Source organism: Juglans microcarpa x Juglans regia, chromosome 2D (assembly GCF_004785595.1).
Source record: "Juglans microcarpa x Juglans regia isolate MS1-56 chromosome 2D, Jm3101_v1.0, whole genome shotgun sequence".
In the NCBI taxonomy this organism is placed as follows: Eukaryota; Viridiplantae; Streptophyta; class Magnoliopsida; order Fagales; family Juglandaceae; genus Juglans; species Juglans microcarpa x Juglans regia.
In genome coordinates, this window is record NC_054596.1 from 6,620,201 (window position 1) to 6,645,000 (window position 24,800).

A 24,800-nucleotide genomic window follows, 5' to 3' on the forward strand; every position below is an offset into this window, starting at 1 on the left:
ACTCGAGTGGAGTGTCGAGCAGGATTAGAGCAAACTCTTAGACTTGAGCTTCGCTCGAGCGGTATGTCGAGCGAACTTTGGCTTAAGCCAACTTTCAACAAACACATTTTTCAGCTTCAAAATCAATCTCTATATATACCCCAACATAAACCTTAATTTTATCAATAATTCAATACGAGTTATATTTTGCTTAGAAAAACAAATTTTTCTTTGAGATTAAGAACCAAAATCCAATATAATATAGTACGTTAATCATGATGTCCCTCAATATGCCACGTGCCTCTGCCAAACACCCTTAGATTTCATGCGATCGATATCATCAAGTATGAGAGAACAATACTACTTTTGAGAGCTCCACTAATTACCATCTCACTTTTGATATCATTTAACTATATATTAATTAAGCATCTGTTAAAGCATAGCAAAGAATCTTCCATGGCATTTTATGCAGTCTAGAAGACCCCAACGCGAAAACTCAAAACAAGAACTATATAGTCAACGAACCACTATTGACGAATATTAATATCACGTTGCATGTGGAAAAGATTTTGAATATGTTTATAAGGAATGAACAATTCTTTCTTGTAGAATCGATTTTATGAAATGAGTTAGGCCTATGAATTTTTTCGTAGTATCAGAGTCTTCCACAGGACGAATAGGAGCCCACAATACTACTTATCCTGCGACAAGAGTCAGAAAAAATATTAGCCTGCACATAAGGGAATGTATTGAGAAATAATCTCCTATTACCAATAAATAAGGTCTTGGACATGTTTATAAAAAATGAACAATCTACCTTTCTTATAAAACTGATTTTATGAGATAAATTACGCCAATAAATTTCTTCAACGACCAACCTCCTTTAGTTCCAATTACACTTACATTCTAATTTCTTGAAGGCACTTAGGAAAGTCTTTAGCATTCTGTACCAAAAGCCGGCCTCCTCCCGGCCCCCTGCTTTCAAAAAAAATAAAAAACAAAGCGAAAGAAAGAAAAAAAAGCAAGATTTGCTTTAATCTAATCATATATAAGATAAGGCAGTACTTTTGAAAGCTGCCCGATTCAACGAGTTCCTGTACATGAAGAAATAAAAGGCATCTGAAAGAGCATAACAGAGAATCTTCCTGATCTCTTACCAAGAGGACCATTAATTTATTTATTTGTAGTAATAAAAAAACTCCAAACAATTCAAATTCCCCTTCATGAATTCATGAACGACCAACCTCATTCTACTGCATAACCATTCTTTTTGGATGTTACTTTTCAAAGCCAATCTCTCTCCAAGTGATCACTTTTGACATCCGTCCATTTACAGGCATCTTTAGAAGCACAACAAAGAATCTTCCATCCTGAAACCAAGGGCACCATGGTAATCATCAGTGCCCACACACACACACACACACACACACACACATATATGTATGATTTACTAATTACCCAAGTACGTGTCAAATAACCCCTCTCTCTCTCTCTCTCTCTCTCTCTCTCTCTCTCTCTATATATATATATATATCCATGAAAACCCAAGCTCTTATTCCATTGCACTAAAACCAACTACCACCCCCATTGCACTTGCACCAAAATTAGGTTAATTTAGAGAGAGAGAGAGAGAGAGAGAGAGAAAGAGAGAGAGAGAGATATCAGAGATGAGGTCACCAACCATATCAACGTCAGCGTCGGTGACCGGTGCCCCCATCTATGGAAGTCTCCGGTACCTTACCTCTATGGTGGCGTAGCTATAATGATAGTACTCATTGCCGGGGCATTGGTGATCCTAGTATGCTCACACCGAAAGCACGCTTCGAGCAGATCATCGGGCCGTGAAGGACGAGAGATGCCAGCATTAATGCCCACGAACAACGAAGTCACGGTGCAGCAGCTTGATGCTGAGCCAAAGATTGTTGTCATAATGGCCGGGGATGACAAGCCCACGTACATAGCTAAACCGGTCACAGCTTCCAGTACAAATTGCTCTACTCACGATCTGCAACTGATGATCATATAGATCATGCTTCAGCTTCAATCATCATGTTCTGCAAAGAGTATTCTTGTCCGTTTTAGCAATGGCTGCTGGAATATGTACGTTCGTTGATGAGTAATTGCTAATGACTTTAATTTTGAAGAAAGAAACGATCATAACCTGGTCTCACAAGAAATTATATATCCTTACTTATCCAAATTAAGTTGCTAGTTCTTGTCGTCCACAGGTTCTAATGATATGGATCAGGATGCATGCATGTGCATTTTTTTCAAATAATAATAATAAATAAATTCTGGGTTTCGATCTGTGTCATGAAGTAATTCCTAAGTGTCATGTGCATGCATGCTCTCTCCATCAGATCATCGTTACAATTCTGTTCAAACTTCTTGTTTTTCCTGCTGGCTGGAAAAGCATTAACAGTTTAGTATTATTATTTTCACCAGGGATCGCAGCACTCGTGTATGCGCTTGCTAATAAGCATATATAATATGCCATGACTTATGTGTGTATATATATATATATGTATATGTATGTATATATATATATGTATGTATGCATGTACTTGGACGGAAAAGGGGACCGGAGGAATACTAAAGCACGCGAATCATTAATCATAGCATTTACCATACATATTTGAAATTAAACCCTTCGAGGTCGTAATTAAGAACTCGTGAGTCGGTCGATCATGTGTACGTACGTGCCTGTAGTAGTAGTAGTAGTAGTAGTAGTAGTGATCGAGAGGTGCTGGTTGATGATTCTCGGCCGTACGTCCACCCAGCCATGCACCGATCATCGATCGAGTAGATGATCATGTCAATATTCAATATTGGATATTAATAGCTAGGCTAGCTAGGCTTGGGCGTCTGATCGAGTAATTTCTTTTCCTAATTACATAAATCTAGCTAATTAATTAATTAAGCCTCTCGATCTTTTCTAGGGAGCACGCGTGCTACTTTCATTGGCTGGCCATCTATTATTTGGTTCTCATCAAAAGTGGGCTCTTTTTTTGTTGTTGAATTTGAATGTATGTATGTATGTTAGTGGATGCGCGCGGCGGGTTGGCACTGTCGACATGAGTACTAGTGGGAGGCGTGAGTACTGTGATCACCATAAGCTTAATTAGGACCAACCGCTGGCTAGCTAGGTACCGTCGATATAAACTTTTATAAAATATATAATATGTTCATAATAATATTCTAGTACTATATGTATTCAATCATATTTAGTTTGTTGTATAAATTAATTAGTATAGTTAATTTATTGTATTTCTTTCTTTACCTCATGATTGATCACTTATCAATTAAAATAGGGGTAGATATTATGTGTTTAATAACACTTGAAGATAATAAATAAAGTCTCTCTCTCGTTCTCTCTTCTCTATCTTCTTTTCTATTTTATTATAATTTCTATGTAAACAAGGAACATGTATTTCATACGTATATATATGGTAATTGTTCTAAGCAAACTACATATCTATGTTACCGTTCTTTCTTTGTATCAGTTTTCGTACCATTTCAGATACAAAATGGTGGAGAGAAATTGAAAGCAGCCTCTTCAGATGGGTGCATGCCTGCTGCCTCTTAAAGACTTTGTTGCTCAGATCTAATCCAATTTGGCCATATAGAAATACAGAGTGAATAAAAAGTCTTCTGTTTCCTCAATGTACATTAACTAATGCTATCTGCATCAATCATCTTCTTAAATGAAATTTTTGTACCCTTTGAGATGATCTAAGACTTGCACATTAATATATGTGATCATGAGGCGGGTTAGATTTGGTGCTGCATGCTACTTATATGACCATAAATGATCGATTCGGTGTAAGAAGTGACATATATTAGCTAGCTTCTGGGAAGACATTTTGACAACACATCGATCTCTTTGCTATGTATACACACCCCTGGGCATGCAGCATTTGTGTCAATGCTAGCTAGCTAGCTAGCACGTCTGTTAAAAAGAGTTTTGAAACTACTACATCCACCTGTACACATTTGTTTTTTTAACTCGAGGGAATGACTGCCCATACTAATACAAATGAGTAGTGCTACATCACTGAGGATTGATCTCGAGAAGGCTAAATCCTCTTTTCTTTTTCCTTTTTTCTTTCATAGATTTTTTTGATATTCTTAAATATTTTTTAAAAAAAAATTACAACATCATTAAAAGACAAATCCTTAATCACTAAGTAAATAAAAAAAAAAAGTGTCAGGAGCCAACTATCAATGTGCAAGTCTTAAGGTATGCAAGTCTTGAGCTTTGAGGAATTCGTAATTAATTAATAGTGATTAGTGATTCTCAATTTGTCATGACAAAGAGTATTTAGTAGTATTAAATACACTCTTATGGTATGCAAGTCTCCCGTATTCAATTTGAAAAAAAATAGAGTTCACCACTAAAAAATAATTTTTTATGTGAGTTCTAAATTTATCAACTTTTTTCAAAAACAGACTTGCATATCTTAAAACTGTAAATATTATTTCTCTTTTGATTTTTAATCTTAAAAAATTATATTTACATGCCAGTGTGCATATCATACTTTAAAATTTGAATGTGACCTACCATAATATTTGACCTGCGTCCATAAGAAAGTAAGCAATAACTTGTTAATGATTTTAAGAAAGAAAAATTACTACTGGTGCTGAAATAGCATATTTTAAGGCTGAGATTTTGCAGCAGCTCGCGTTCATTATTAAAACCACTTAAAAAATAATTCTTATATACAGCTGACCGACACGGATCTTTTTTTTTTTTTTTTTTTTTTTTTTTTTTTTTCCTTCTTCCATTTATTCGTTGTTTTGTCCGGGTCCAAATAGCCAAAATGAATAGCTGCAGGAAAATCATGAAGGTCTAGTTTGAAAGATATACACATGAAAGATACAGCAAACTCGTGAAACATGAGTATATCAACAACAAAAGAGGGAAGATGGGCATTTTATCTTGGTGGAAGGAAGAACTATAGAAATGCAGGATTTTCCGTTTATGTTGTAGTTAAAATCACTCAAAAAATTAATGAGATTCCAATTAGGGTCAAATCATTAGAAAAAAATGAAGGAAACTCTGTCAAAACGAAAAATGCCAACACCACATACTGTTTCAATTGTTTTCTGGTTGAATTTACTACCACCCAAATGAGAGTGATGCAATGATTGTTTCTGTTTGATAAAAAGAAAAAAAAAATCATTTTCCACTCAATTGCAACAAAAAGGGAAAAATGAATACAACACAACCAAAACATTGTGATTGGTTTGATGGCAACATGTTTTATTTCTAACTGGATTTGGATTTCACTGCATTACAGGTTATTGATGAATACTAAATTCAAACCAAGTTAGGGCACAATAATAACATTTAAAATAAATGACCAAAGTACCTCTTTACTCCTTTCCAGTGTTCTTCTCTGATCTGGTTAGTTAGGCAACAGTCTAGCAAATTGCATTCACTTTCTTCCAAAGAAAGAGACAAATGAAAATCCCCATGTTGGAATATGTGTGAGTGATCTCTAGTAACAATGAGTTATCATCGAGTTTTGTGCAACATAACCACTTAGGGATATTAAAAAAAAATGGATCAAGATACATAACAAAACTCTTTATGATGCTTATTAATGTTCAAACGTGTCTTGCCCCACACTGAAAGGCGTCTTCTTAAACAGGAGAAAGACCACATATTGGATTATTTTGAAAGGAAAACACAAAAGTAGTGCAGGATTAACCACAACCGTGACAAACAACACAAATTGACTTCAAATGATTAAACAGGATAAACGGGATAATTTCACCAAGTAGAGTTGGTGTCAGCTCCCCCAGCAGAGTCCAGAGCAGATACTATTTGGAAATATTTTGAGTCCAGACCAAGTAGAACACAACCAAGCATTAATTCTTAGACTGTTTGGCAAGCTTGAACCACTCAGTATGGAAAGATCCCTCCACATCAATCCTTTCATAAGTATGAGCACCAAAATAGTCTCTTTGAGCTTGGACCAAATTAGCTGGCAATCTTTCCCTTCGGTAAGAATCAAAGTAAGCAAGACTGGCGGACATGCCCGGGGTGCTAATACCTGAGTTAATAGACAGGCACACAACTCTTCGCCAGGCGGATTGTCGCTCAATAATTTCCTTTGCAAACTCTGGATCCACAAGAAGGTTTGCCAGATCAGGGTTCCTATCATATGCCTTCTTAATTCTGTCCAGGAATATGGCTCGGATGATGCAACCCCCCTTCCAAATCCTAGCCAATTCCCCTAACTTCAGGTCCCACCCCTTCTCAATACTCTTTGCACGGATCAGATTCATTCCCTGTGCATAACTGCATATCTTGGATGCATAAAGAGCTTTCCTTACATCATCGACCAACTGCTTCTTGTCAACAGCTTGATCAGTCAAGATATCACCAAACCCACCAGATTTGAAGACTTTGGCAGCTTCAACTCTTTCCTCCTTTAATCCACTGAGGAATCTTGCGTCCAAAGAAGATTCGATTGTGGGAGCTGCAACTGATAGGTCAGCAGCTTGCTGTACGGTCCATTTGCCAGTACCCTTCATGCCAGTTTTGTCCAGAACCTTGTCAACCAAATATCCCTCACCCTTATCATCCTTAATTCCAAATATATCTGCAGTGATCTCGATCAAGAAGCTCAGAAGTTCCCCCTTGTTCCATTCTGAAAAAACACTCTGAAGCTCCTCATTTGACAACTTTCCAACAGATTTCAGTACATCATAAGCCTCTGCAATCAGCTGCATATCACCATACTCAATTCCGTTATGAATCATCTTAACAAAATTACCAGAGCCACCTTTGCCTATGTAAGTCACACAGGGGCCACTGTCTTGCACTTGAGCTGCAACTTTAAGAAGAATGTCTTCAATGTTCTTGTAAGCCTCGAAGGACCCTCCAGGCATCAAAGAGGGTCCATGTCGAGCACCCTCCTCACCACCTGAAACTCCCATTCCAAGGTACAGTAAACCCAATTCGGCCATGGCTTTCTCTCTTCTCTCAGTGTTCTCATACCACTCATTACCACCATCAATGATACAATCACCCTTCTCCAGGTAAACAGAGAGGGTCTTTATGGTTTGGTCAACAGGTGCCCCGGCCTTAACTAGCATAATGATGACACGAGGTTTCTGGATGGAGTGCACAAAAGATTTGGGATCATGGAAACCAAATAGAGGAAGATCTCCTTCCTTCTTAGCTCGCTCAACAGTCTCATCAACTTTCGAGGTAGTTCGATTATATACAGAAATTGGAAAGCCTTTCTCAGCAATGTTGAGAGCCAGGTTTTGGCCCATGACAGCCAGACCAGCAAGGCCAATTCTTGTAGGCTGGGAGGGTGCAGCCATATTCTCTTCTGCCCAAATTCGGCATTGTCAGTGAAACAAAGCCAAGAATTGTCATTTAAACAAAAGTTCATACAAGAACCTTAGAGAAAAAATAAAAAGAAAAAACGTCTGAATGATTTTATGAAAGCTTTAAATTACCGGAGTTCATGAAAAATAAAACTTCATAAGATCACACAAGCAATCAACAAAAGAATCTTTCGACAAAGACCACATGGACAGTTCAACCGACATTCAGATAATACTTAAGAAAGTCAAGTTTATTTCGTTTTGAAGAAGATAACAATTCCAAAAAATCCTCCAGATATTCACGGAAGGATAAAACTACCAGCATCTTATGATTTCAATCGAGGACAAAAAATTATACGTTTGCAGGTTCGAATTCCTTTTCCTTACAAACTTGTTCTCAAGGCAGATCAAAAGAAAGGACAAGATCAAGTTTTTAATTACTCATCACAAAATTTCAGTCAACCATAGCATAACCGACAAGAGAATCGCCGCTTATTGTTAACCAGAAAAACATGACGCGCCGATCCTTGATCACAAAAATTTTGTAGTTAAAATAAAAACCCATAAAAAACAGAGATTGAGAAGAATATTCAAGTAGTTTTCTCTCATAATTTCCGAAAAATGATCGATCCATGGGACAAAATCACAGGGGGAACATGAATCACACAAATCTCTGGCTTTTCACCGGGGATAGATGGTATTCAAGCTAGATTCACCTGCGAGATCTTCCCCGAACACTCGAATCCGATATAGAAGCGACACAAATATATTAACAGGTAGCAGTAAAACAAACGGAAACAAAAGAATGTAAACCAAATTTAATATAAATGTGAGAAACACTCGACTTTATTAGACAGCTTTATATTTTGGTAATGAACTTCGGCAGACAGAACATCAATTTATACCAAAACAAGCACTAAGAACTTAATCAGAACCCAGAAAGCTAAACGACCCAAACCTTGAAGTTTTTCTTCTCTGATCGATGAAGCTGACTGAGATTCAGGGACAACTAAGCAAAACTCTAGAAATCAAAGATCTGGGTGGGCACGGAGAGCAGAATAGGGAGTCCGGACCCAGCTACCAACCACCACTTATATTTGGACATTGGAAAAGTAATATCAGCACCAGTCTCTCAGCAGGTCAAGTTTGACCACGTGTTGGTAGCCAGTAGGTGGTAAATTTTCTACAGTGATCTGACGCCCGGGATTTCGCCATGTCATGGGTCTAATTGATTTTTCTTTTCAATAATTAAACATTCAATTTCAATTAGATTTTCTTTTCAGTATTGAATCTTGAGAATTTTCTAATCTTGAGAATATGATATTAATGATTCAATAGTTTTGTAAATAGATATATAGTATTTTCATCTTCTGATAGTCATTAAAAGAACTACTACTTAAAAAAAATTAGTGATTTAACATTCTATAAATATTCATAATATTGAGCATTGTGTCATCATATGCTCAAATTATTTAATTGTTTTTTATATGTTTTCCTTATCTTATATCAACTTGTTCATCAAATCCATTTAAATTTTAAAAGCAGATTTGAGACAGATAGAGAAATTTTTAGAAGCTGAATTTATATGTTTGAAAAGTACTATAAAATTAGATTATTTAAAAGTAAATTCATAAAATAACGTAGTTTAATTTAATTTATTAGATTTATTTTATAATAAAAATAATTTAATAATCTAAATTATTACATCAAATTATATTATTTTTTAAATTTATTTTTATGGAATCAATTTATGATCAAAGTATTTTCTATATATTTCACCTTGTAAAAATAATGCAGTTATGAGAGGAATGGCATGGGTCCCCTTTCCTCCTGTCATGCTTTTTAGTTTTTTGGCTGTTATGGTGATGCAGTCCCCATTCTCTGAATCTGGCCGACCGGAATGTTCAATGTGCCTCCAATGGGCCCTGTCATCTCAAGCTGCATTTCGAAGCCGGCTATTTGAACTTTTCTCGAGTTGTGATAAAGAGGGAAATGGATAGACTATTTTTTCAAATTAGTTCAGCCAAATCCGGACACGTAAATTCCCGTTTGTTATTTCCCTAACCATGTTGTGTGTAGATAAATGGAGTATCAGGTAATATTTTCAATATCGTACTGAATATTGTATCGGTCAAAATATTAAAATAAAATATTTTTATATTAGTATCGTTTTGTGTATCGTTTCGAAATAATTGATATATAAATAAATTATATATATAAATTATATTTTAAAATAATAATCTATATATGAATAAATTATATATAAATACATATATATATAAATTATAAATAGTTTAATCTGAATTAAAGATAAAACAATAAACTTATAATGTGAAAAAATAAAAAAAAAATTAAGACTAAAATATCGGCTGGTACAGACCGGTACAAACCGAAATATTAATCAGTACCAGCCGGTACGAAATATATATAGTATCTATATCGACCTAATAGCCGGTACGGCTGGTATCTGATACGATAAATACCGACCATACCAACAGGTACGATACGGTATTAATAACAGTGCCATCAGGCTCCTAGCAATTCAAGTGCTTTGCAAGACAGTTACTTTTTTTATGGAAGGAATGGCAGTGATTAAATTATAACGGTACCGATGTGAAAATGGCAAGAAGAATTACTGTAATGATGAAGAGATAAGCATGTCGTTGGCTCTTGGGGGGAGTTGCTAAATATCTTTTTCCTGACAGGTCACCTCTCCAACCCCACGCAGAAAGGTAGGTGACAATTGACATACCGCACCATACCTTCTACCCCAATCCAGAAGGGGGTTGGTGGTTGGCACCCACCTTTATCTTATCCTCCACATCTCTCTTTTTCCCTTTTCTCCGTCTTAATCCTTTCTCAGTGCATGCTTATCTTTTGGATTTGCTATAATGAATTTCTTATATATACATATATGTTTAGCTTCAGAATTTCAAAGCATGGGGCTTAAAATTTTGCTGAACGTCTGCATGATAAAATTCACGACCCCTTTCTCTTGAATGGTTGAAAAACCAAATGCTATCAAGCACGACATGGTGGAGGAACGAGTTCCTCAGGTGGCCGCAACTCGTTGTCCACCATGTACAGTGGCTAGAATATACTGAATACAGGAAATATGGGCAAGAAGCTTGTACATTGTTGTGCACTGTTATCAACCCTTACGAGTGGTTTTATAACTGTTATGCCCTACTCCACAACCGGAACTGACTATAACAATCGTCTGTTTAAGCAACTACCGCCTGCCCGACGGCAAAACAACGGCTGAACTGCTCCCAGTAGGTGTTTTTTTCCTTATTCTCGCCCTTCTAAACTGTCAATCAATAGTAGCTCAGATTAAACGAATGAACCTCAGAAATAGTAGCAGAAGTCATGAGATTCCAATACTTTACTTCACAATTGCGCACCCACGCACGATTATGAGTTTGAGAATAAATATGGTTACCAGAAATACAGATCTGTCGATATACATTTATCCTGGATACCTTGGAAGTATCAGCTAAGAATAGAAGTTTCCTACCCACCCATGGGTAGCCCATGTGGTAAGGGCGAATTTGTGTGCATTAGCCCATGCCACAGGTTCTATTTCACCTGGAATCAAACTGCAATTTAAGTGAGAGGCATGGCGGTGGATTGTTGTGTTAGTCTCCCCGAATATTTAAGTTTAGATATCAAAATCATCTCAACTCATCTCATCTAATCATTATAATTTTTTTAAATTTTCAAATAAAAATATAATAAACAATTCAACTTTTTGTAAATTCTAAAACAAAAATAATATTCTAATAATATTTTATTTAATTTTCATCTCAACTCACTGTCTAAACCTCTCATGTTCTATGGATGAGTCTTAAGGGCTCTGCCATGGGGAGATTCCCGAGTTATCCCAAAAAAAAAAAAAAACTCCTTGTTTGGGTTACGAACTTGAGCGCAGTTTACTTCGGCCTGTAAGTTTACTTAAAATCATCCCAACACAAATATAACATAAAAGTCAAATTAACTTTGAATTGAGAAAATGTTGATTTTACCCCTCAAATCCACTTTTCTAACTGTATCAGTTCATCGAGACCATGCCAACTTTGCGAAGACTCCATTTTGACCCTACACTCCACAGAACATTCTTGTTTTCTTTGAAAACAACAACGAAGAATCTAATGCTACCTTCCTAAACTCAAGTAGCTGCAACTTCTCAGTTCTGTAAGGGCAGAGACGGATTTTTATATATATAAGTAAGAAAAGAGCTTAATTAATACAAACGAAATAGGCAAAGCCTATGTACCCTAAATACATTCAAGGAACACAACAGATTTTTTTTTCTTCCAAATTGTTATTAAGTAGTGCCCGTTCTCTTGTCATATACACTACAAGATGAAATCCATGTTTAAATGTGAACGTAAAATGCTTGTACTGAATTTGGAAAGAGAAGCTTCAGCCATTGAATCACAAGACAGGCATTTTTAGACAAAGAACAAGAGATGACCAGCAGTCATCTGAAAAATTGGAAGTGCTAGTGACATGCAGAATCTTCTAATAAAATAGAGCCATGTTTCGAGCAAGAAAAAAATTGGAAAAATATTTTTCATCAAAAGAATAATTTATGTGTATATAATCAATACAGTTCGTTACAGTTCATGCCAGACAGCTTACCGCTAACAGAACATCAGAAACCAAAAGTGAAAATGTTGGGTAGCTCTTCACCATTGAATAAAAAATAACGACAATATCACTGCAGGTTAACTAATACAGATTTTAGAACTGGCAAGAATAAGATAACACAATATGGACCCTTGCTGGCACTCATTTATCATGTTACCTGATCGATGACGGAGCAGTACTGCTATTCAGTTAAAGGCCAAAATTGCACATCTGCACAAACTCCATATCATTGTCCACATACTTGGTCCAAAGATTCTTATATTGGTTCATAGCAATGTCAAGCCAAGGCTTCATGTTGCCATTGTAATGGATGACTGCTGCATTGTTGATCTCATCCATGCTAATGCTGGGATTGTAGCCGAGCCCTAGCACATGCCAGGATTTGTCCAATGATTTTGTTGTTGAGTAAAAGGTGATCAGGCCAGGCGGAAGAGTATCCAACTTCCATAAGGTGCGTTCTTCATTCTAATCACGGAACACAAGTGAGAGTCAACAATTCTACCAAATTAAAACTGTACAATTAGTTTGTCAAGTGCATTATAGATGACAAGAGATATAGATAAGACATACTGAATAAACCATCACATAAATTAATGGACGGGTATATTAAACTTTTCACACCCACAAGTTAAATAAAACGTGCTAGGTTTAGAAAATTGGCCATGTTGATGGACCATGTGTTCATGTGGCCAATTTTTAGTTCATCTTAATGGTCAAATCTTAATTGATGGTGCAAATTGAAAAATATAGGTAGTTTATGGTGCTAAGAAACTTTTAATAGTTTGGAATGCAATGTGAAAAACATGTAATGGTTTGTGGGCTAAAAGTGTAATTACTCCATTAGCGAACAGATGCAAAGATGTCAAAGTGAAAGAAATTATTCACTCACCAAGTTCTGCCAGTTATGGTACTGCTCTGTGCATTTCTCAAACCTCCAAGCATCAAGATCAAATATGTTCATCCCATAAGCCCAAGCACAAGCCTTAGGATTGAACCTCTCCCTAATTAGAGGATGCGAAAAATTCAAATACCGGGCAAAGCGGTGGAAAGACCCAAAGCAGGTCTCAACAGCCCCATTCACTTTCCCATCTAGATCAATTTTCCATAGGGGAGTTAAGTCTTTCTGAACCACAACATCATCATCCAAATATAGGATTTTGTGCAATTTTGGATAGATCTCTGGCAAATAAAAACGAAGGTGACTCAACATTGATTCATACTTTGGGTTCCCAAACTTCATGTTATTAGCTTCCTTAGTAGCATTCTCTGCCTGGTTCTCAAAGTAAGACCTCTGCAACTTTGATGATTCGAATTGCCTCAATACTGGCACATATGAAGAATTCAAGAAAGTATAATCCTCTACCGCCTTCACCTCCACATGGGCACCTCCTTCCACCGGCCTCATCTTAAACCAAACTTTCATTGCCGCAAGATTCATCCTGTCCGTAACAACATGAAAAACATGTTTCCAAGGCTCCTGTGCATTCTTTACCACAGATCTTACTACCACAGATACTGCAATCACATTATCAGAAAATATGGCATAATGATACAGACTTGGGTCCTCAAACTCTGGCTTAGACACCTCCTCCCTATACTTCTCAGGGTGAGAAATCCTCTCCTCTACAAGCCTCATTGCCAAACAATGCAAGCTCTTTGGAATCGACTTTGCAGAAATCAAGCTTGCAGATGCCCCATTCTTTTTTGCCTTAATAAGCAACTCATTAACAGCAAAGATTGTATCCTTCAACTTTTGTATCTTTAACTGATTATCATAATTCTCCTTCGCCTCTGCAATCATCAACCGTGCAGTCTTAACTCTATCCTTCACCTCCTTTTCAAATTGCCTCAAAATATCTTCATCCACTGGACCGTCGGACTCAAACAACGATGCCCGGTAAGTGGGCTTCATCTGTAGATCCGAGAATGTCTGCGCTAGATCATCAAACATCCTCAACTGCCTAGAAATCTCAAGCTTAAGCTTCCTCGCATAGGCAGCGTACGCATTCACAAGCGTAATGTGATCACTCGCTTGCTTATGTATCAAATCCAATTTCGTTTTAAGTGGATCGGATTTCAATGCCAAAAATGTTCGATGCACGTACGCATTACCAGTTGTCGGAAGTGTCTGCATCCAAACACTCATAAGATCAACGTGGGTCTTGTCTAATTGCTAAATAGTCATCTTTGTTTTCTAAATGAAGACGACTTGCGAGTTGGGTTTAGCTTAATTGAGAAAATTTTCGAGGGGAATTATAAAGATTGTGTTGTAATAAAGCGAAAACCATTACTTTGTTACTGCTCTCCAATATTAGATAAAAACAAAAGTGAAAACGGAAAGGGAGTGCCTTACAGAGTCGTGCTGAGGAGTGGAGGGATTGGTGGTGAGGAGAACGGAGAGTGTGGCGATGAAGAGGAGGGAGAACATGGCGGAAACGAAGATCCGGTACGAGAAGAAACTCCGGAAGCTCAATCCACCGATACCCGATCCCCCACCGCCCCGGCTTCCTCGGACAGCGACCGCCATCGGATCAAAGATCTCTTCTTTGAGCCTCGATCGGAATGAAATCTATAAAGTTAGACCAAATGCTGTTGGCAGTGCGCCAGACCTAGGATAGGAAGAGAGAGCGTCGAAAAGAAACCGATTTTGGGTGGATTTTTTCTTCTTTATTACATTGATCGAAGATGGGTGTTCGCTGAATAAACAATTCGAGTGTGGGGCACTGTGGGGTGGACCATTAGGAGCTTCAACTTCGGGTTTAGTTGCCGACTTTCTTCCCTCGATCTGCTTAGTAGATGTTGCCAGTTCAGCTTTCTGGGCTGGTTCACTTGGGCCCCCATCAGATGCAGCAATCTGTGGATTGTTTGTACTTGCACATAGCTTTTCTAGTTCTGAGTGCGTTGAGCTTTTTTAATCCTCAAGATAAAATATAAAAATTATAAATTATAAGTTGACTAAGTAAATATATGTGATGTAAGGCTTATTTTTAAATTTTTTCTTAGTAAAAATATCTGGTAAGTTGTTTCATTCCCTAGGCAAAGGAAAACATTTTATTTATTTTCTATGAATATTGAAATTTAAGTCTAGAAATTTAATTGAATTTTCCATGTACCAATTTCTAGTATCCTGTAGTTGTTTATTAAGAAAGAAAAATTCTATAGATCAGCCAGTCTACCAAAAACACACCCCACACTTCATGTGTCGGACTGGGTTCACTAACAACGAACCGATTCTGACCTCAGCCCCCCTCTCCCCGAAGCCCTCAATCCCTCCCCTCTCAAATTTGTTGTTAGTGAACCCGATCTGACACGTCAGGTGTGGGGGTGTGTATTTGATTGACCGGCTGATCTATAGAATTTTTCTTTATGATTATGATGACCAACAATGTAATTTAACAGTACTGTAATAACTTGACCTGAACTTTCCTGATTCAACGATATTGTACTGAGAAATGAGTTGGTTTTAGGTAATCTGCCTCTGTGCAATTACCAACAACCAACCCCCAGAATTGATGAGAGGATGATGCCCATTTGCTTCACTCCCAAAGTGAAACACGATTTCCACTTCAACAAGGGCTGGACCTAATGATGGGTATTCTATCTAGCCGGGCTAAAGACCCAATATCCAACATCTCCCACTTCAAATGAGTTGGTGGACAGCACGTAACCATAATTCTCTGGGATGAATGAATGTTTGGCTCTATTCATGTTAATTAAGAGGCCAAACTACCATAACAACATATTTAAAGTATCTTGTTAACCTAGATTCTCACATGATTATATCAGGCTAAAATCTGTTTAGAGTAAGATATTTTAGAATTAATACTTAACCATATTTACCATAATGCAGGCATGATTACATCATAACATTTCAGAAGTAACAGACAACCTATGGGCTTTGAATGTATCTTGGACTTTGCTTGAAATGGAATGTATCTAGGACTTCATATATTGTCTGTGGCAATGAGTGATGCATTACAAAGGGACAGATTTGGTCGTTGTTTAAGAGCTAGGAAGTGAACTGCCAGAGCATCTGAAGAGTTTGGCTTCAAGATGTGTCAAAAACATTGGGACATTTGTTACCATGTTCTTTACAGATCAGAACTATTGCTATCAGTAAATGTATAATTGTTACTTTTGGGTCATCCTGGACGACTTTTATAGAGGCATTGCAAGCGTGACATGACAACCTAAGAAACTCCCAATGCCTTGTAAAGCTATGGTTGCATAGACCCCAGTCCACCATAAGTATGCTTAACATGTTAATTCAAGATGGGACCTTGGTAGTTGGTGCACGTATGGTGGTTTAAAATTGAGCTTTTCCTCTCCAGAATTCAGATAGTGAGCGGTTCTGAAGGAGATTGTTGTTATGGTTGTTGATGGAGAGGAGGAGCTAGCGCTTCTCTCATTCAAAATACATTTTTTCTAACCTCTGAGCATAATCTGTCTTCTTCACTGTCCCCACTACAGTCGCAAGTTATTTTAGAACAGAACAGTCGAGATATATATATATATATATATATATATATATATATATATATATATGGAACTGTGACCCGCTAACATTCCAAGAGTCAACTCCTACGTTCTTGCTAGGAGTCCAACTATCTGAGGGTGCTTTAATCATTATCGGAGAGTTGAATAACATGATTTCACATAAATTTAAGATGTCCAACATCAGATATTAAAGGAAATTGCAATGAACAAGATTAATTACCAAAGAGAAAATAAAATAATATGTAGCTTATGCTTAATGACCGGAACACGTACAAACTCTGCTGGACCCAACCTGAGTCAGAATTAAATTGCATAGCTGAATGTTAAATAATTTCCTATTACATTCAGTCAAGGGTGTTCCTCAAAAGTACCAAACAGTATTTGGGAGTCAGTGGAAAGCTTTTCCAAATATTTTTCTTTTTATGGCAATTTTTGTTTTGTTCACCAAAACCCACTTGATCACTACCTTTATTTCTCTGTCATGTCCAACTCCCCAACACCCAAAGCCACTGGTTCCCCCTAGCACACCTGACATAATCAATACCACATTTCTTGCACAACGATTCATAGGATTTTTTATTTTTTACACGAATACTTTTCATTTATATTGCATATGATCCACTGGTTCAGTTTTCAGATGATCAGTACATGATGATCGATGTCTCATGAAATAATTTCTATGGAAGAATCATGATGAAGTCTCCGAGAGTGCTCCATATAGGTGGTGCCAGCATTAATATGCTCAAGTTTAGGCTGTACAAGTAGTAGTACTTTTAATGTTAATATGGTGATATAAATTTAGATTCTTGTTTATTTAGTATGTATAGAAGAACCCTTGGAAGGCTGGGCTGCATCATTTATAGACATATATATATATATATATATATATATGAGAATCAAAATAAAATGCTCAGAACATACATATTATTATAATTTAACGGCAATCTCTTATGGCTTAAAAAGCAAGCCAAAAACTGGTTCACTTCCTTACAAACAGAAGAACCAAAAAGAGAAAAGAGGATAATAGTAGGACTTTTTCATCCATCTAATAATTTAGCCAAGCAGATCCATGGAACTTGTACTGATGGACTGGTTTGATGACTCAGCTCTGAGGTAAGCTGTGTTGCAGGGAACATCTTCAAGGTCTCTCAAGGAAGGGAAGGGGCTATTGATTTGCATGTTATTAAGCATTTGGCGAAGTTCTGAAGCTTCCTCTTTGAGCTGAGCATTTTCTTGAACCACCCGGTCATGGCTCTCCGAGGCATGGTTCAGCTTATCTATGAGCTGGTGATTTTCATTCCGGAGCCAAAGCACCTGTGACCAGAGCTCATCTAGGTGCTTCTGCTTGCGCATACGTGAACGACGCGCAGACTCTCTATTAGATATCATCCGTCTTTGTTTCCTCTCGTTGATAAGGCTCAGTTGTTGCTCATCAGCTTCATCAGAAGTTGAATTGCTGCTGAAAGATGATGATTGTGGGTTGAATTCTTGAGCTTGAGGGAACTGGAAATTGTATATTGGGCTAGAAAATTGGTTCAATTGAATTCCAGGTGTGCAACTCTGAGACATGCTAAAGTGATGAGAAGGGTATGGAGATGGGTTTGGAGGGACTAGATAATGAAGAGCTGTAACCTCACTAGGCTGCATGGCTAGAACTTGAGTTAGAAAATGCAGGGTATTGGAAGGGAAGGTGAAGTTGATATTGTTCGTGTTGAAGGGGGAGGAAAGCGTGAGCAGAGCAGGTGTTTTATAGGATGGGAAAAAGGTTGAATGGCCCCACTCTTAGCAACCGTGGGGGAAGTTTCGTAAATCTCATGCCATTGGAATATAAATCATGCACACATGATCCTTTCATGCGGCATCACCTTGCTCAAAGAAAAAAAAAATCAAAAATCAAAATACAAAAAACAAAACAAAAAAAAAAAAAAAGTGGCATTACATATTCATGAGTAATACTATATATAATCGTGGAATGCGTAAACGTCGTGCAGTTGTTTTGAAAAATAATATGATTTACTATTAAAAAATTAATCTTTTTTTCATGTGTACACCTATTTATTTACTTTTTTCAAAGTAATAGCACGACGATTGCACATTCAAGATTGCAACTATCATTTCTCCATATTGATATATGCGTGAAGCTCTACAACAATCCATAGGTTACCATGTAGTGGTTAGATGTAACCATGCGTGCCATGATACAGAGATATAAGCATAAGGGGCTGCAATTGTGTTTGTGGATAATCATTTTGAGATCAAAGATATGCTTACATCAGATGAGAGAAAAAGGCAGTTCGTGGGGAGTACAATTATTAAGATGTGAGAATGTTTTGGCAAAAGGAAAGCACAGGAGAGAATTAAATGGAGTTCAAAGAAGTCAATCTAAAATATTGGTTGTGTTATTGCCAAGCCAGATACATTAATGTTAGATGGTTTTTCACTTAAACTCACACCCAATAGAACCATTTGACACGTAAGGATCGAAACCGATGGAAAGATGTTGGGGGAATGGCAAACTCTCTACTATATCCATAACTACGAAATATTATATTGAGTTTGATGACTCAATTACCACTTGTATGAGAGACTAAATATAATAGATTAACAGGCCTTGACCCTCATTCTTTTGATTATTTTCATCGACCAATACCGGTCCTCCTCTATCTGACATGTTTAGGCACTAATCATAGTCCACGATGACCTGCTAATTAATGAGGGTTTGCATAAAACCTCTATAAAATAAAAGGGAAAGTCTTTTTGTAAGCGAGTTCGCACGTCAAACCGTGCATCGATGCTAACATGTAAGGCATCCGTTCAATGAAACGGTGTGAATTGTGACAAAATAAATTTTCGTAAGACAGATGACCTTTTTTTTCTCTCAAAACTTTCCTTCTTTTATTTTTCTTTTCAATAAAAATAGTTATGTCAGTGTCGATACGCGATTTGGTGCACCAAACTACTTGTACGTAGCAAGGCTCATAATAAGTTAATCAAATTAAGAGCAGTTCTTCTTTTTTAATTATTACATGAAAGGGGAATGTCTCTTAAGAAAAAGAATGGCCAATGCACTAATTTTTTAATCTTTGAAGTTGGGAGTAAGTGAAATGGTCGTGACGTGAACCTTTACCAAATATACGTCCATTTCTCAAGCAGCTCTCGAGTTGGCAATATGCCGAAAGTAATAAATCATTGGTTGATGATCGATATATAAAACAAAATGGCCATCACAACGAAGGACAGTACTAAAATATTGAAACGGCATCCAATATTCGAAACACAAAAGATCAGCCATATTCACGTCAATTTGCAAAATCATAAACATCAATAACATTAATATTAGAGTACTGCTGCTGCTAACAGGAAACCATGCTACCTTAATTCTGCTACTAATAACGTTGATCAAACTGTCCGATTTCTGCAAGAGGATTCACAGTTCAAGGGAAAGCAGTAGTACTTGAAGAAGGCAATGGATCGATGAGTGCACTGCACTAGCGCATGAGTACTATACTTTTATAAAGTTGAATGAAAGTAGATCATTATTCTATTGATTCTATTAGTTGAAAGTAAAACGCAACAGATAATGAAAGGTTAGCCAATTTTTAGTGGTGGCTTCTTCTTTGTACTTGGTGATCACTGCCACTTCTTTTAGGGTTTGAATATCTGTCTAGTATGACAAAGACAAATGCTAAACCATGATTTTAATAGGAAAGATTAAAGTGGCAATCGAGAGAGAGAGAGTCTCTGTCCTTATTACTTTTCTTAATGATTCGTATTTTATTTAAGAGTGTTAAGGTGTTGCCATTATATTTTGCGTGTCAAAATTTGTCGAAGCATTTGAAACCTATGCTGTAAAGGCATAGGATAAGCTTGCACTAATTAAAGAGGGTTGCGGATGAAATTGAAAATCAAGTGCAGTTCGACTACTTTACTGTCAATCTGATTTACTTTTATTATTCAATCAGCTAATTACTAGTAAGTTTTCAAGCATATATATATATACACACACACACACACACACATAAAATTTGGTCAAGTTTTGGTAGATTTAGGCTTCGTTTGGTAAGTAAACTCATCTCAACTCATCATTACAACTTTTTCAAATCTCATTACAAAATATAATAAACAATTCAACTTTTTCAAATTCTAAAATAATAATAATATTAAAAAATAATATTATAATAATATTTTATCATCTCAACTCAACTCAGTTCAACATCTAAATGCAGCCTTATTCATAAACATGGAGAGGACTAGCTAGCTATGGTATTTGACACTCAGGGTCACCTGAGTACAAAACTCTTGCTATATGGTGGTGGGAATCAAAAGAGAGAAAATGGGATGTACTTTGAAATGCAGTCTTCCCACTAAATGAAAAGCTTTCTAATGCATACAGAGCCAAAATCCTATTGATGCAAATGCCCTCTCTCTCTCTCTCTCTCTCTTTGGTTTAGTCATGAGTGGACCGAATGGTCAATATTATCATTAGACAGATTTAGACTCACATTTCTTTTCTTGTCTTGTGATTGTTCTTTCCCTGTTCCATTTTCTTTTTTCTCCATTTTCCTAAGTTTCTTTTTGCTTGTGGTTGGAGGCTTACATCACTACTTATTCTTGTCTACTTGTACCTGTATATATATTATACCTTACAAATAAAATCATAATCAATGGTCAATCATGTTGCACTTAATTGGACTTTTCAAGTTGAAAACTGACCCCTGCCACTTGAATATCTTCTATTCTTTATAAATAAACTACTTGGTTGATCCAAATCTGTATTCTTATTGGAATCTTTATCCATTTGGGAACAGTACTACTAATTTATGTTTGTTTAGTCTGATTTGATTTGCCATATCATGAGATAGTAAAAATGGAATCCGACCTCACCCTTCCTACTAGTACTATTGTTTAGTACTTAGATATTCATTAATTACCATCACTAACTACATCGTTAACTGTTGTAACTTTATATAAGTAATTTCATATGTTTCACAAACCTATTCACTATGACTTTTGCCTAAGCTGCTGCGCGCATCATTGCAATATGTTTCTTTCAGTTTGTCAAAAGTTTCAAATAAGACCACTCTCGTGCCAGGGAATGTGTAGTGTCAACGATTTCAGAAATAAGTACTTTTATCTTCTATTAAACAGCTTTGTCAAACATAATTTTTTTTATGTGACACGTTTTTTTTTTTTTTTAATTTCCCCTCATTTTTCTTTCCTCTACCTTTTAGCCTAAACTCCTGCTTAATTACCCAAATTGTCAAACCCAAGATCAGGATCATAATTTGGAGTACGAGAAGTACTTGGAAATATTGTGTTAGAACTATTTTGATCAGATTAAGTAAAGCATTGAATATTTGAAATGGATAACATTTAAAATCATATTACATTTCCCACTAAATTCTCGAGTCAGAATTCAGGAGATAGGCTCGAGTCAGAATTCAGGAGATAGGCTCATCTCCAACCCCCCCCCCCCCCCCCCCCCCCCCCCCCCCCCCCCCCCCCCCCCCCCCCCCCTTCTTTTCCCACTCTAATCCAAAGAAATCACACATGATGTTTTATTTTTGTCTGCACTAATGATGCAAGAGGGTGGTGAGTTTCACTGTTCATACACCACATCTAAATAGAAAAATGATATACATCAGCCACTATTTACCCCCACACTCTATATTTTCTTTCTTTTTTTCTTTTCATAGGATGTGGAATATTTTTTGTAAGATGTCATATGTGAGGTAGTAAATAATAATTAATGAGAAGAATTTTTCAAGTATGCAATTTGGTAGAAACAAAATATACCGTGATGTCTATGAATTATGTTTTCCAACATACATGAATTTGTTTAGTAAAACAAGTGTCGGAATTATAAAATATCTCAAAAAAAAAAAAGAGATTATTTTTCATCCACACACCATGCATTTTCTTTCTTTCTTTCTTTCTTTCTTTTTATAGGATGTGAAGTATTTTTAATAAAATGTCGAGTGTGAGATAATAAGTAATAACTGATAAAAATAATTTTTCAAATATACAATTGTCTCTCTTATTTTTTATGTTATATTTTATAATTCCGACACTTGTTTTAATAAACAACCTCATGTCTGTTGGAAAACATAATTCATAGACATCACGGTATATTTTGTTTCTACCAAATGCAGAGTGTGTATGCCATGAAAAAATCTGTGACCTCAAAGTAATGATAATAGAACTCAACGGAGGAGCCATAGCCCCTCACCCAACTTACATATCTTATCTACCTCTGAAAATCATTACCCATATCTCTCTGCACCCTACCCAATTTACCCTTCCAAAATCACTATCTTCCAAGCCAATGACGGTGACATTTTGGGAAGATTGATGACCTTGGGAATTGGAAGGGACAGTGCCCTAGAATAACGGCTTGGGTCCGGCACAGAGATTGCTTTGATTTAACTCCTTTCCTTCTTTTCGTACCAAAAACACCGTCCAAAAAAATAACAAGAAGAAAAAGAAAGAAAGAAGGAAACCCAAAAAACAATAATTTCAGCAAATAATGCAGAGAAGGGCAAGAGAGACGAGAAAAACGCGGGCGCATGATAGATGTGACCCTGTGGGTCCCTTGCTAACGAGCGCGCGTGGGTGCTTAGTGCACCACCTTCTAACCCTATTGCTCAGCCTGTCAACTCAACCAAAAGACCCTCTTCACACTTTTTTTTCTCTCTCTCTCTATACTCTGGGTAGGGTTTCTCTCTACAAAAAAGACTCCTTGCCTTTAATTTTTTGGAGGGCTTTTTTTTTTTTTTTTTTTTTCTGCCTCCCCCACCCATAAAGGGCGGTGGCAAATTTTGAAGGTGTTCTCAGCTTGGTACCAAGTGTGCACCCCACTAAGCCAACCTTCATTAATGTTTGTTGATTGCTGATACGATTACTGATGGGGGGAGATAGATGAAAGTCTCATGATGATCATCCGGTTAATCTAATTGGATTCTTTTAAGCTTGTAAAGATTAAGATTAAGTGATGGTTTAGATATTGAGATATGATAAGATAAGATAAGATAAGATGAGATGAGATGAAAATTAAAAATTTTAAAAAAATTATTGTTAGAATATTATTTTTTAATATTATTATTGTTTTAAAATTTAAAAAAATTGAATTGAGATTTGAAAAAATTGAATTGTTTATTATATTTTATATGAAAATTTAAAAAAATTTAATGATGAGATAAGATGAAACATTCTCTGAATCCAAACGAACCCGATTGATGAGAGTTTAACATTCTATTTTTTTTATCATATTTAGTCATATGTAATTTTTAGAATATTAGGTTAAAATTAGATACAAAAGAATAGTACTGAACATGAAATGAGATGAAAGTTGAATAAAATATTATTATAATATTATTTTTTTAATATTATTTTTACTTTGAGATTTAAAAAATTTAAATTATTTATTATATTTTTGTGTGTAAGTTTGAGAAAGTTGTAATGATTAGATGAGATAATTTATATAACCAAACGAGGTCTATAAATTATAGAGAAATATTTTGGTCACAAAAAAATTTTATAAAAATAAATTTACAGACTGACATAGTTTGATATAATTCTTCAAATTATAAAATTCACTTTATTATAAAATAAATGATAAATTTAACGTATCACTTGTAAAACTTATATATATATATATAGCACTTTTTTAAATTATAAATGGGAAGATTTTCATTGCCAACAATTAGATTCCATTTGAATTGAAAAGTGATCTCAACTCATCTCATATCATCATTATAATTTTTTTAAATTTTCACATAAAATATAATAAATAATTTAACTTTTTTAAATTATAAAATAATAATAATATTAAAAAATAATATTTTATTTAATTTTCATATCAACTCACTATTCAATCTTATTCTACATGAAATTCTGATCACATGGTCAAGAAAATCTTATAAATTACGCGTTGATTTTTTTCTATTTGAATTTTATCATGCCTTAAATTGGTACACTTTGTCATGATGTGCTACAAGCCACGTGCGGTCACCCAAAAATTCCTCCCAACAACCAATCATGTTACTTTGCTACTTGTTTTTTCTCGTGAGGTCATGAGATCTCAAGAGATTATTTTTTTTTTTTTTAAAGGGGTTCTCAAGAGATTATTGGTTGTAAGAGAAAGTCACCAGGTACCATATGCATGTACCAACAAGACCTAATTCATCATTTTTCCTTTTTGCCCACTTTTATCATATGTAAATAAAATCTCTCCAAAATAAATAAATTATGTAATACTTTTGTGTGTTTCAATAAGATAATCATCTTAGTTTTGATGTGCACATTGGACACGATCATCTATATAT

General features: G+C 35.9%; 3 protein-coding genes across 4 annotated transcripts; all 3 read right to left on the minus strand.

Moving 5' to 3' along the window:
* Positions 1 to 5,558: 5,558 nt before the first annotated feature.
* LOC121248182 (6-phosphogluconate dehydrogenase, decarboxylating 2) lies at positions 5,559 to 8,440 on the minus strand. Of its 2 annotated transcripts, none has more exons than XM_041146562.1 (2): positions 8,285 to 8,440; positions 5,559 to 7,328 (listed from the first exon to the last, which is right to left on the minus strand). In XM_041146562.1, the coding sequence occupies exon 2, from the start codon at positions 7,318 to 7,320 to the stop codon at positions 5,854 to 5,856; it is 1,467 nt and encodes a 488-aa protein (XP_041002496.1). In that variant the 5' UTR covers positions 7,321 to 7,328; positions 8,285 to 8,440; the 3' UTR covers positions 5,559 to 5,853. The 2 variants fall into 2 exon arrangements, with proteins under 2 accessions (XP_041002496.1, XP_041002497.1); XM_041146563.1 differs by having other exon boundaries at positions 5,559 to 7,325; positions 8,285 to 8,438.
* Positions 8,441 to 11,905: 3,465 nt separating this feature from the next.
* On the minus strand, positions 11,906 to 14,733 carry LOC121248183 (probable galacturonosyltransferase 9). Its single transcript, XM_041146564.1, has 3 exons — positions 14,333 to 14,733; positions 12,869 to 14,107; positions 11,906 to 12,444 (listed from the first exon to the last, which is right to left on the minus strand). Exons 1-3 carry the CDS (start codon positions 14,504 to 14,506, stop codon positions 12,169 to 12,171), a joined length of 1,689 nt encoding a protein of 562 aa, XP_041002498.1. The 5' UTR covers positions 14,507 to 14,733; the 3' UTR covers positions 11,906 to 12,168.
* A 2,650-nt stretch (positions 14,734 to 17,383) lies between these two features.
* Positions 17,384 to 18,210, minus strand: LOC121248184 (basic leucine zipper 43-like). Its single transcript, XM_041146565.1, has one exon. The coding sequence runs from the start codon at positions 18,121 to 18,123 to the stop codon at positions 17,530 to 17,532; it is 594 nt and encodes a 197-aa protein (XP_041002499.1). The 5' UTR covers positions 18,124 to 18,210; the 3' UTR covers positions 17,384 to 17,529.
* Between the last annotated feature and the right edge of the window lie 6,590 nt (positions 18,211 to 24,800).